Consider the following 13,531-nt stretch of genomic DNA (forward strand, 5'->3'; position numbering starts at 1 on the left):
AGCTCCCTTTTGCTTGTAAACCCAAACTGAACCTTAAGGAAGACGGATGCTGGTACCTGAGGAAGCCTGGCTGCAAAGGGAGGGCCCAGAGGGTGTGGAAGGAGTTAAGGGAGAGGCATATTCCCGGTGAAAACAAGAAAAATGGCTTTTCCTTCCCAATTGTCAAGTCCTAGTGCTTTTATTATAGATTTGTCTCCTTACCACCCAGCGGGAGAGAGCTCCCTGATTGCAGTCGCTGAAATTCTGCACAGGACCCTCTAGCATGAGACAGACGAGGGATTACACTCCGATATTAGCAAGCATGAGGCTAAAATCATTGATCTCAGCACTTCAGCTGCAAGCGATGGGCCTAAAAGCAGGTGTTTCTTGTAGGAAGTGCTTCTGAGTCATTGCTGACTCACAGTGGGGGCAAGATTTTATGACCAAGCAAGTGAAAAAGAGTTGGTTTAACTGTTACTAATTTAAAGCATCTAAGTTACGGCTTGGATTTAATTGTGGCTGGTAGAAGCTGTTTGTTGCTTGGTTCGCGCCTCTGGGGAGCCCGATGGTCTGCTTTGATGTTTTAATTCTATGCATGGTGTATATGCTAGAGCCTAAACCCTCATGTGAGAGGTGGTTTTCCCTCACTGGGGGTGGTGTGTTTGAGTAGGCTTTGCTCAGTGTCTGCAGGGTTGCCTTAGTTTGTTTGGCAATACTGCCTATTTAATATTGAATGTAGAGTAGTGTAACTTCAGTCCTATTTGCTTTGGAGAATATTTGAAAAGTTCTTTTTGGTTTCGAAGAACCGTATTTTTGGTAGCCCACGATAGTCTATTGTCTATATGATGGATCCAAACAAGGTGAGATATACTGAGGGCGTCTGCCACGGGTTATAAGTGCCGGGTTAAAGTCATCTTGTTAACTAATCATTACATCTGTTAAATCAACCTGGGATAATGGAGAATAAGGATGCATTAAATCCAGAATTTCATTTCAGGTAAGTAGTCTACCTTCCTTTGGAAAAAGATCCTGATGAAAAGAAAAAGGAAAAGCAAAAAAATGCTTAATTTCATTTCTGCTCTCTTTGGAGTCAAATGAAATGCACATAAGAGGAAAACATCCACATGTTCTACAAGCTGCTGGTTCGTCAACTAGTTGTTGGTTGTTGTAGATTTTAGTGAAAAATGGGAATTCCTAAGCCTGCTGTTTACAGAAACTTTGGATAACTGATTACTTCCATGCCTTGATCCATAAATATTCATATGAGCAAATGTATTTATATTTGGCCTTGAGGAAGGAAGGTGTATGTGAGCCTTTGGAAAATGACTTAAAAAATAAAATAAAAATGATTTTTTTCTTGTAGTTCACAACTTTCAGGCCTTCCTTATTGTAGGAGTAAAGACCTCTGTGTGTTGTGGAAAGAATACTTTTGATGACCAACTTCAGAAAATCTTTAGACTGAAGGATCCATTTTTTTTTTTTTCCATTCGTAAATTTTGGAGAAAATACTGCATCTGAATACTGTGTTGACTTCATAGCACCTGTTTAAGAGATCGAGCTATTAGAAGTAGGTAATCAACTTAATTGTTTTTGTGATTTGTCAAGTAGAGAGCTGTTATTTCTGTTGTTATAGTTTAGGAAAGGTGAAATCTATAGATTTTACTCCAAGTTGTCTGACCTCTTTGCATGCATTTTGGATTTGGATGCTAACCTGGTACTGAGAGCAAAAGAGAATATTTGCTCTTAGAGTCCATTCCTGCTTGCTTTTCTATCTCAACAATGATTTTGTGAGTGTTTTGGAAAGCAGAAAGTGATAGCAATTCTAAGGAAGTAATCTGATATTTCTTTTCTCTGCTCATAGGCCCTGGTATTATGAGATGGTTTATTCTACATCCATGTTTTTTGTTTGTCATGAGTTCACTCTGAAAAGAAAATTTGTACAGATAAGGACATTTGGGAATCAGCAAAGTGTTGTTTCTTTATTTTTTAAAGTTTCTTTATTTATTTTGAGAGAGAGACAGAGTGTGAATGGGGAGGGGCAGAGAGAGAGAACCCTAAACAGGGTCTATGTCTTCAGTGCGAAGCCCGACATGGGGCTCAAACCCGTGAACCGTGAGATCGTGACCTAACCAGAAACCAAGAGTCAGATGCTTAACTGACAGAGGCACCCAGGAGTCCCAAAGTGTTCTTTAAATATCTATGCGCAAGTATATTTCATAACTAATGTTTAGTTTCAGACTCTTAACATACCAGATGTGCTTTATAAGTTCTGGTGGCATGGTTAATTTTTTTAAATGGTGCTTTTCAAATGTCATGGGCATACGAGTCACCTGGTTATCTTGTTAAAATGCAGATTCTGATTGAGTAGGCCTGGGATGGCAGAGACCCTTTACCAGCTCCAGGGACTGGTGGTGCTGCTTGTCCTTGAGTAGCAAGAGGCTAAAAGATACATTTTAACTGGTAGGTTGTGCCCTTCCTATGGTGGTGATGTGGACATTTGGGTTGTCAACATGTTAATTCATAAAATGCTCTTGAAAAGAAACATCTTAATGAGTTAGGGTCTGATAAACTCAAGCATTCTCTGCCAATGCTTTTTAAAAATGAAAAGCCTTGGTACTTAGTGCAAGCAAATTGAGTTTTGCAAATATTAGAGTTTTACATAGCTTGCAACCTTAGTGATGAGTTCAGTTTTTTTGATGTAACTGATTAATTATATTTTTAAAAATGAAACGAAGCCCATAGATTTCTTATAGAGGATGAATTTACTAGCATGTGTTTAGAATTTAGAATGTAGAATTTTGGGGGGTGAATTATTAGGGCTAAGTTCTAGTGGTTAATACACCATAATGCAGTAAGCTGTAAGACAACTCAGTAAAATGGTGAAGTCTGATACACCATGTGAACAGAGGTGGTTTTACTGTTTTGTACAGTGACATATATTAGAAATCACTGTAGTAGGCTCTCAATAAATGTTTTTTTTAATATTTAGATTATGTTTATAAATTGTTTATAACTATCCACTTCTGGTTTTAGAGTTGATCTCCATTGTTCATGTTCATTCTGGTTTATATTTGAAAATTAGACAGAAATGTGTAATCCTAGTTGATTCATTAACTGTCTTAACTGTTAGGATGGAATGGGTCTTCCTGAATTTGGTTTTTATTGCATCCAATAAAACTGAATTTCTATTCATAATTGGTAAGTTTAAAATATGCCTTAAACTATAATGGAATGTATGTAAACACATCTATGTCAAAGGCTAGTATACATTGACATAAATAGGAAGAGGAAAAATCTTACATGACATGTTAGAATTAAGTGATATAGGTAGTTAATCAAAACGTGATTATATTAGTTAATTCATTTAGTTTTAAGTATTACTTTATTCCCCAAAGACCGAGGACACAGTAAGTTAATGAGAGCATGATGTTGTACATCTTTAAATATCTTCTCAATGCTATGGCCCCTCTTCCTTAAAATACCTAAAATACCTAAATACCTAAAAAACCTCAATAACTTCCTAGAATCTCAACCCCATTTTGGATTTCTCTAGTTGAGACTGAACTGTAAAATGAATCAAAAACAAAAAAACTAGTTTCACCTTATTTTTATATGTAATTCTTGGTAATAATTATCACATGAAAATGTGTGTAGAAGATCATAGAGATCTATCTAAAACTGCTCTCAATAAAATAATAATTTCAATAGACATCACAGCAGATACTTCATTTTATGTTAAGATAAAATAAATGCGTAATTTCTAACTTATTTTTTAAAAGTTTATTTAGTTTTGAGACAGAGAGAGACAGAGCATGAACAGGGGAGGGGCAGAGAGAGAGGGAGACACAGAATCCTTAGCAGACTCCAGGCTCTGAGCTGTCAGCACAGAGCCCAACGTGGGGCTCAAACCCACAAACCGTGAGATCATGATCTGAGCCAGGGTCAGAGCCTAACCGACTGAGCCACCCAGGTGCCCCTGTAATTTCTAAATTCTTATACTTGTCATCTCTGACTACTCCTTTGGACAGAATTGACTACCTTTTGAAGAATATATAAAGGCTGTTTTTCAATCTAGGTTGGGCTTAGACTATTGCATTTCTGTGAAATTAGTGGAAGCGTCAGCAGCCTCTTCATGTGGTAATTTATAATTGGCAGTTACTATATTGTATGGGGGGGATAAAGAAGTTTCTTGGGGGCCGGGGGTGCTAGCAATAACAGGCTTTTCATAAATTGAGATCTCTCCCAATATAACCAACCATTCTGGCTGAAAAAACTGGGTCCAGGTTTGAGAAAAGTGAACTTGGGCTAATCTTTGTTGAAAACTTGGTTATTGGGAAGAAATTCTTGTCCTTCTGTTGTCTTCTGTGAGGTTCTGCCACTTGATCTTGGATACGAATTGCTGTTAGTTTTTTTCTCCTTATCCTTCACACTATTCTTTTGTTTCCATGATATACGTTGAATTCTATTGGTCTTGCTAATGTGGCTCCTCTCTGAATTTGGAGGCCTGATTTATGATATCCCTTTCACTCAGGTGGCCCTGCTGATGTACTCTTCATTGCCATCCTACTGCATAACCACACGTCCCCATGCCACAATGGAGGTCCTTGCATTTTCAGGTGATCCTAAGCCACATATAGGAGTCTAGTCTTTCCAATGCTATCATAGCATAAAGTTGGCAAATATCCATTCTCACTATGCAGTAAGGCAGAACCAGTGTCTAAACATTTAAGTCAGTGTGGAGGCCATCAGAGAGGTTTCTAAAGTATGCCATTTTCCATTAAGGTAGAAAATCATTTTTTCAAAGAAAAAATATTTTAAGTCGTAGATAAGTTTCTAAATTGGCTACAAAAATGACAGAGTGAGGGTAAGAGCATGGGCTTTGGAGTTAGGAGGAGGAGAAATCATTCAAATACTGACTCTGTTATTCTGAAATAATTTTTAAAATTATTTTTTATCCCCTCAATGCCCAGTTTCCTTATTTGTAACATGAGGATAATAGTTCCTCTAAGGATTGTTAGGATTACATGAGAATCTCTCCATAACATTATCATAGGGATTTGTTCATGATACTCTTGAATGCTTTATCAGGAATAAATAAATGAATTTGAGAAGTAATTAATTTGTTATGCACTATAGAAAACAAATACATGCAAGCTAGGTAAGATTAAAGAAAGCAGTTGAGCTGTATTAATCAGTGTATTATTTATTACAATAAAATAGGAACAGTTGACATTGGTATGATTAGCTGTAGTACGTACAGAGTGAGTGCTCTGTGTTAACACTGGTCCATGTGTTCAGGATCTGGAAATGAGAAAAAAAAAAAATCCTTCATGGAGTTTAAAACCCGGGTGGGGAGGAGTGAGTTTCTCTTAAAATGCCCTCAATGAAACAACTCAAAACTTAAGATCACTTCTCAGAGCCACTGCCATTTTGTCGAGGTCTAAAGACTGACGGGAATAGAAGTTAATAAGAAGGAAAAGGATGAATACAGAAGATAGCTAGTTCATAACACACAATTTATTAAGTGATACTTTCCAATTCTGTGAACTACAGAACCTTATTGGGTTTATAGGGATTCAATTCATCATCTATAGAGATTGATTAATTGTAAGTTCTAAATAACAATTATTTCCTTCCTCAAAAGCCTATTAACTCCTAATATGGCTGGAATGATTTCAGGAATCCCTATTACCAGTCCATGTCATTTGATACTTTTTTCCAATTTATTTTTTGATACTTTTTTCCAATTTATATATAGTCTCTGTTAGAGAAACGTTCAAGAATTATTCGTATGTTTGAATGCAGGCAGATTCTTTAAATTTTATAATCAGAATAACTTTATTATAATCCATTCTCTTACTAGTAATTCCTAACTGAAGAATGAGTCCTGTACCAAAAATGCTTGAGGAACTCTAGGTTTGGGGATTGTCGCTCCAAACTGAAATTCAGCACAATGTTATTTTCAAATCCCAAACCTATGCACAAGAAGTTACTTCAACCTACAGTGAGGCTGATACTATTTCAGGGTAAAATTAGGCTGTAGGAAGTTTTGAATGCGAATTTCTCTTGCCTTTTATTTTTTCTTTGCTGTCAAGTCTGGTAACGTTTCCAATAACTCAGTAACATGAATGTGGGAATAATGTATTATTTTTCCCTTAAACACTGTTTTACTTCAAAGAAATAACTGTAAAATGGGGCAAATAGTGGAGATAAGGCTAAAGGGGGATGTGAATTTTTCCGTACTTCCTTAAATCTTACCAATTTTCAATTCTGAAGTTTCATCTTAGGTTGGCCCAGCTCTTTTGCATATCCTTTTCAAAGCTTGAATATGAAGTCTGTCCCATGCAGACATCAAATAACGGGCCTCTAAGAAAGGGATGATTTTTGAGCCCCAGCCTGTTCACTCTCCTGTGCTGGAAATCCTGAGTCTGGTAGAGTGAAAAGGGAAAATGAGACATGACTACAGTTCAATCTTCTATATACACAGCCCAGTGAAATATTCAGGTACAGACGTTCCCTGGCTGAGCTTATTAGGAACTACTTGACTCTGCTTGTCAAATACCTAGTTAATAACTGTGAAAGAGAGACAATTGTATTTAAGAAGGATGAGGTGCTTCAGGGGAAGGAGCACGTCTACCTGACGAGTCTAGTGGGGAGTTAGTGGTAGAGCCTGGCACGGAGGTAGGACAACCAGGAAACAGAAGAGGAAGTAGATTCATTTTGTTTGTCATATTTGGCAACTTTTTATAGTCTTGGTGATTATGGTCAGAGGTGCCACTGAAAGCCATTTGCTCTATAAACCTATGCCTGATACAGCCTGTTTCCTTAGGTGCTGAAAGGTACTACAAAATCCAAGGTACTGTAAGTTTGGTTTCACAATTTGACTTACATGATTTATAAGAGTGATTTGCATTGTGCAGTTTGGTGGTGGAGATGGTATGAACATCTTAGAGTTAATTTGTATTTAATAGCTGGATATTACATGCTTTCTAAGTAGTTTTATGAGCTATATATATTAATCCTTTCATTAGAACCACCAACCAGTTGAGGTAAATATTCATTCTATTTGCAGATGAGGAAACTGAAGCTTAGAAAGAGGATCAGTAACTTCCCCAAGGCTACACAGCTAGTAAGTGATAGATTTGAAATTAAGTCTGTTTGACTCTGAAACTTACAACCTTTAAGATCAATTGTCTCAAATGGAGCACTAAACCTGTTTTTTTACAGCAGATTTTTTCCCTCATTTGTTTACTTGTCTCAACTCAGAAAGTTGGGTTACAGTTGTGGCTTTGGGTTCCCTGGGGCTGAGTGTCCTTGAGCATGCCACCTGAATTCTCTGAACCCCTGTCTGGTGGGTTGAATGTGGGGGCTGGACCACATGACCAAGAAGCCTTTTCTTTTCTTTCAATTTTTAAAATGTTTGTTTATTTATTTATTTATTTTTAATGTTTTATTTATTTTTGAGACAGAGAGAGAGACAGAGCATGAGCAAGGGAGGGGCAGAGGGAGAGGGAGACACAGAATCCGAAGCAGGCTCCAGGCTCTGAGCTGTCAGCACAGAGCCCCACCCCGGGCTCGAACTCAGGAACTGTGAGATCATGACCTGAGCCAAAGTCGGATGCTCAACCGGCTGAGCCATCCAGGCGCCCCTAAAATGTTTATTTTGAGAGAGAGAGAGCACAAGCCGGGGAGGGGCAGAGGAGACATAGAATCTGAAGCAGGCTCCAGGCTCTGAGCTGTCAGTACAGAGCCTGATGTGGGGATGGGGGCTGGAACTCAAGAACTGCGAGATCATGACCTCAGCCAAAGTGTGAGGCCCAACAGACTAAGCCACCCAGGCACGCCCCAGCAAGCCCTTCTGACCATCAATTCCTACAATCTCTATTCTTTGTGGGATCAGTCTTTGATCCTAGCTCACTCACTTTCCTAAATATAATGCCTTCTATTTGGAGCAATATATGTATACTTTTATTACCGGTAACCTACCACTTACGTCTGATGTGAGCTGCCTGCCTGTGGGTAATAATTGTAACCATTTATTGCAGTTCTTGCCTACCAGGACAGATACTACGTCCTCTGCATGAACGATCACTATGGTTCCCATTTTACGGAAGACGAAGCCAAGGCTCAGAAAGTTTTGACTTCTGCAAGGTCAAGCTAGAGAGCGGTGGGGCCAGAATTCTAGTCCTTGTGTTTGACAGCAAAGCCCTTACATATTAATGGGACATTAATGAAACCGTATACATTTTTAAATTCTGCTTTAGGCTTAAAGATCACCAACATTGCTTTTTCAACCATTAAAAAAAAATTTTTTTTATATTAGCTCCTGTCTTCGATTTTACTATCTGTTGACTTTCTGCCCGCTTTACCAACCAAAGGGGAAGTTGAATGAAAAGAGGTTATTGTTTTTATGCTAAATGCCTCTGTCCAAGTCTAAGTTTACAGCTAAAAGCAATAAAAAGGACGGAGCCCGCGGCTTTGTGCCTCTGCGGTGATCCGAGGATCTCCTTCCGCGTCCTCCTTTCGTTCTTCCGCTGAACTACGCTTCCCAGCGTGCCGCGCGGCCGAGAGCGCGGGCTCGGCCGGCCCTCTCTTCCTCTTCGCCTATCACTCGGTCGCAGTGTAATGATGCAAACGCGTCGGGCGCTGACGAGTGACGGCGTTCTGGCTCGCGACCGCGGCGGCGGCCTTAGCAGCGGCAATAGGCGCAATAGCAGCGGCGACTGCAGGGACGACGACGACGACGGCGGCGGGGCGGGCGCTGTGCGCAAAGGGGAGGGGTAGGCGGGCGGCGCCGGCGGCTTCAACTGCGGCAGCTACGGCTAGGGCGACGAAAGAATCCCCATCAGCCGGCGGTCGAGTTAGGCCTAAACATTGCCTGGAGCTGATCGCGCTGTCCTCTGCGGGGGATCTCCATAGAGACCGTGACATACACAGAGGCGGGGGTCCGCAGGAGGCTGCCGGACCGGAGCCAGCTCCTCGGCCTCAGTCGCCGCCACCGCCTTCCCTGCTGCCAGCGCGCATTTTCTCTCCGCTCCTGCTCGAAACCTCGCGGCTCCTGGTGTGCCTGTGCCCTACTGTGTGGGCAGCGAAGGCGGACTTTTGGGCTGGGGCCGGGCGGGGGGGGCTCTAAGGCCTCCACCTCTGCCTCTCCCGCCCCCTTACCCGCCCCGACGCGGGAAGCGGCGGAGGCTCCGCCATGGCCTCGGGAGCCGGAGGAATAGGAGGGGGCGGTGGCGGCAAGATCCGGACGCGGCGTTGCCACCAGGGGCCAATTAAGCCTTACCAGCAGGGGCGACAACAGCACCAGGTATGGAACCCCGACGCGGTGGTATCTCAGCGGGTTCGGAACTCAGCGGGAGGGGACAGGCGGCGTGGGGCCCTGGTGCCCCACGTGGAGCGGACGCTAGGGCCCGAGGAAAGGCCCGAGCCAGGCGGCGGGATCTCAGGCCGCCGGAGTGGCGACGGGAAGTGGGCTGAGACAGGCCCATCTTTGCGGCACACACGTGTGGTTCGGGCCGCCTCTCCCCGATCTTCTGGGCCAGGGGCTTCCCCAGACAGGCGCAGGGCGGGAACAGAAATTCTAGGCCCACGTTGCGCGCATTTCTTTCGGTTTTGGCGGGGATTGGGGGGTTTGAGGGTATTACTCACGTCCTCTCCAGGGAGAAAGGAAGAGATGTGGCTGGAGGCCCATACGCTTGCTGTTTTCTAGTCTCCCGCGTTTCAGTTTGTGTGGGGAGGGGGCTGTCCCAGGCAGTCCGCTTCCAAGGCACCCGGGGGTGGGGATGGGGCGCTGTTACACAGAAAGTGAAATAACTTTGTTTCATGCTATTAATTAATTCCGCGTCTCCCCTGCCGGTGTCCTTCGATCTGAGAGCATCCACTTAGATTTTTCCCCCCCTCTCCCATAACCGGATGATAGTTACCTAGGTCCTGGGGCATTTTGAAAGTCCCTCTCCACCCTTACGTCTTTTCTCCGCTGCGAGACTCTTCCCTCTCCTCTTCTATCCACTCCCTCCCCACCCCCCATTTTATTTTGGAGGCTAGAACTGGCTGTTACGCACAGTTGACCGGGACTCCAGTTCTGATCTCATGCACGAAATATTTTAATATTACGGGGCGTATTCTAGAAGTTTAAGGTACTTTTGACACCCAGGAATGTTGGTGGTCTTCTCATTAACCACCTTGTGCACTCATGGGTGTTTGAAGTATGAAAAGGAGTTTATCCTAATTGTAAACGATACATTTGATTTTGAGAAAATATTATTTTAAAAAACTTATTTGTTTATCATGGGAATTGAATAGGAAAATGTTAAAAAATTATTTTAATAAAAGTCATGTATAAAATTTGACAGTGAGGCTAAGGTGCAGGTGTTTGTCTTAAGGCTGTCAAAAGTATGGGGAAAGGGTCTGGTAACTTGTTGCATCCTATTAAAGGTAGAATTCCTAGATTGCTTTATTTTGGGTGATGGTGGTATTGAATATTTTAACATGTTTGGTGATGATGTTAAATTGTACCACTAAAACGCAAATTTTTAAAAGTAAAATTGGGGGGAAATTTTTTAATAGTAAAAATTGTGGTTTATAATTTTAAGTAGCTAATGGCTAGAAGTCGTGACATTACTTTTACCTCCCAGTAGGTTTCCCCCAGATGTATACAGAAAGGGCCGTTTTTTAAATTTCTTTGTGAGGAACAGGGGTGGGGTATTGCAGGCAAATTTAAGATTAGAATTCAGGTCACACGCCTGGCCATTTAACCTAATCCTTTTGTAGAATGGAAGTTAGACACACATGCTTTCTGTTTCTCTTGAAGAATAAATGTCTTTGAGTTCTCAGATCTTCTTACAACAAAGTTACTATATAAAAAATGAGATGTTTTAAGTACATGTATTGGATGATCTGGACAGAGTTTAAAAAGGAGTTAATATATTCCAGGTGGCAAATGTTACAATCACAGCTTATTTTTAAATGTACTTAAGATAAACTAATTTGGGGGAATGATGCCTTAACAACATAATACTTATGATCCAGATTGCCTTAGATCGGATGTGATTTTAGGCTGTGTAGTTTTAAGACCTTGATAATTTATCTTTTCCCCTTATCTAAAATACTTCCAGCTTCTTGCCCTAGCCATTTGAAAACATTTTTTTAATGTTTATTTATTTTTGAGAGAGAGAGAGAGAGAGAGAGCGCGCGCGCGCGCGCGCGCAAGCGCACACTGGAGGAGCGGCAATGGGGGAGGGGCAGAGAGAGGAGGAGACACAGAAGCAGGCTTCAGGCCCTGAGCTGTCAGCACAGAGCCCTATGTGGGGCTTGAACTCGCAAACTGCGAGATCATGACCAGAGTTGAAGTCGGGCGCTTCACCGACTGAGCCACACAGGCACCCCTTGCCCTAGCCATTTAATTGAAAAAGAAAATACATTTTAGCTTTTGAATTGGGATTAAAGATGTTTGGGGGTTTCTTGATCAGCACGGCAGGTGTTACTTAATATTGGCAGAAAACACCAAAGAAAAGTATGCAGGAGTATACAGATGCTCAATTTTTAACAATCTAAAAATAAAAACTGTCCTTAGTCCTTACTGGAACTTTTGTGGACTTGTAGACTGCCTGCTGGCTGTCTGCTGTCTTACGTTGTCTGTCACCTCTATGTTTTGCAGCAGCTGCTGAGTCATCATGAATAGCAAGGAGCTTCATGACATGGCATGTTTTATACTAATGTTATTTGATTAAATGTCCACGGGTTTCTGGGCAAAAATGAAGTTTTGGGTTGTGTAGTAGAGGGTTGGCATAAGAACGGGAGGTCTGGCACTGTCGTGGATGTTTGCCATCGCCTGGCAGGCCAATTAGCTTGTGTGGTCAGGCAGTACCTGCAACTTTTGCGTGTGTTCATCTGACTTGTAATTTCCTGTTTTGACTTCTCAGTTAGCTCTGCTAAGATACATCTAAAGATTACATTTTTTCCTTTTAACTTCTGATCTTTAAAATGCCATCTTGCTTGAAGTTTGGAGACAGAAATCCGTTTTCTGACTCAACTAACTGAAGGGCAGTTACTTAAAGAATTATAGAAGCAAAAATGAAGAACAGCCCTGAATAATGTAAGTCGATCATTTTCGCTTGCCTTCTGTCCTCCTTAACTCAGCCCAGATGCATTTAGGAAATGGTGTCATTTTTCTAGTTGGGAGTGAACAGATCACTGAAAGAAGACGTGGTTAGTTTTTGTCCCCGCTTCAGTCGCCTTTCCCACTTCTTGTGCAGATTGTCAGGCCCAGGAAGTCAGCTCTGGAGAGCTCAAGCTTTTCTTAGTAGTAACCACAAAAAACCTGAGCCCATGGGCAAACCAGAACCTTGCCTCTGGAAGAATCTACTGCCACCTCCTGGTGAGAGGGCACTATTTATTTTTGCCCTTTTTTGAGGGGGGTGTGCTTAAGAGGTTTTGTCTTCTGGTCTGGAGCTGTGGGAATCCACTCATTTTATCTACCTGGATATAGCTTGTCTTCCAACAAGTTCGTTTTTGCATTTAGCTATTTTAGAAAAAGGAGGGAATCCCTTTATTTAGTAGCTTAAATCAGGAGTCTGCAAACTTTTTTTTGTAAAGGGCCAAATAGTAAGTATTTTAGGCTTTATTACCACAAGTTGTTTGTTTTGTTTATGCAGCCCTTTAAAAAATGTAAAAATCATTCTTAGCCTGGGGCTTGTATAAAAACAGGCTAAGAGCTGAATTTGGCCCACAGACCATGTTTTGCCTAACCCTGGTTTATATGATAGTTTAGGTTTTTTTGTTTGGTAGTTTCTATATGATACTTTCTCCCAAGTATGCCCCGCTTCCAAGTATGTCCTACTTGGGATCTGATGGCTAAAGAGTATTCTCAGTTTTGAAATGGAAGGATATTTAGACATCAAATACTTATTGCAGAATGTACTAAGTAGTTTTGGCTTTAATTTTATCTTTACTGCTTTGTCTTAGATGTTAAATACTATCAGTGGAAACAACTGGAAATAGTTGATAGGGAAAAAATAATGGAATCAGAGTATCTGGGTTTGAATCCTGTTCTGCCAGGATTTGGACAAGTTATTTAAATTCTCTGCTTAATTTATGTGTCTGTAAAGTGAAAATTGTTGTGAGGGTTAAATGAGATTAGTAAAGCTCTTAGAGCAGGGCGTGGCATATATGGTAAGGACTCATTTGAAATTGTGATTAAATACAGCCTTTTTAAAAAAAATATTTATTTATTTTTGAGAGAGAGTGAATAAGCAGGGGAGGGGCAGAGAGGGAGACAGAGAATCCTAAGCTGACTGTGCAGAGCCCAACGCGGGCTTGATCCCAGGAACAGCGAGATCATGACCTGAGCCGAAATCAAGAGTGGGGTGCTCAATCCCCTGAGCCACCCAGCTGCCCCTAAATACAGCCTTTTGATATAAATGTTTGTCTTTGAATTTTGCTGCCTCTCAGTAGGGTTTTTTTCCTTTATGTACCCAACCTCAAGCTTTAATAGGCTTTTATTGGATCTAGGGACTTTTTACTAGGTGATGAGGCCAAACTTAAACTTATT

General features: G+C 41.4%; 1 protein-coding gene across 8 annotated transcripts in view; it reads left to right on the plus strand.

The window, feature by feature from the left end:
• NUP153 (nucleoporin 153) overlaps window positions 1-13,531 on the plus strand; it is a 92,049-nt gene that overhangs the window by 5,580 nt on the left and 72,938 nt on the right. For 2 of the 8 annotated variants that reach the window (XM_049654997.1, XM_049655005.1), the window contains exon 1: window positions 8,685-9,289. In XM_049654997.1, coding sequence (XP_049510954.1) covers window positions 9,179-9,289 — 111 coding nt within the window. In that variant the 5' untranslated portion in view covers window positions 8,685-9,178. Of the gene's footprint in view, window positions 1-2,332; window positions 2,440-4,510; window positions 4,596-6,808; window positions 6,836-7,051; window positions 7,109-8,684; window positions 9,290-13,531 lie in introns of those variants that run through there. The other 6 variants (XM_049654999.1, XM_049654998.1, XM_049655002.1 and 3 more) reach the window with 6 other exon arrangements.

Source organism: Panthera uncia, assembly GCF_023721935.1.
Source record: "Panthera uncia isolate 11264 chromosome B2 unlocalized genomic scaffold, Puncia_PCG_1.0 HiC_scaffold_25, whole genome shotgun sequence".
Lineage (NCBI taxonomy): Eukaryota > Metazoa > Chordata > Mammalia > Carnivora > Felidae > Panthera > Panthera uncia.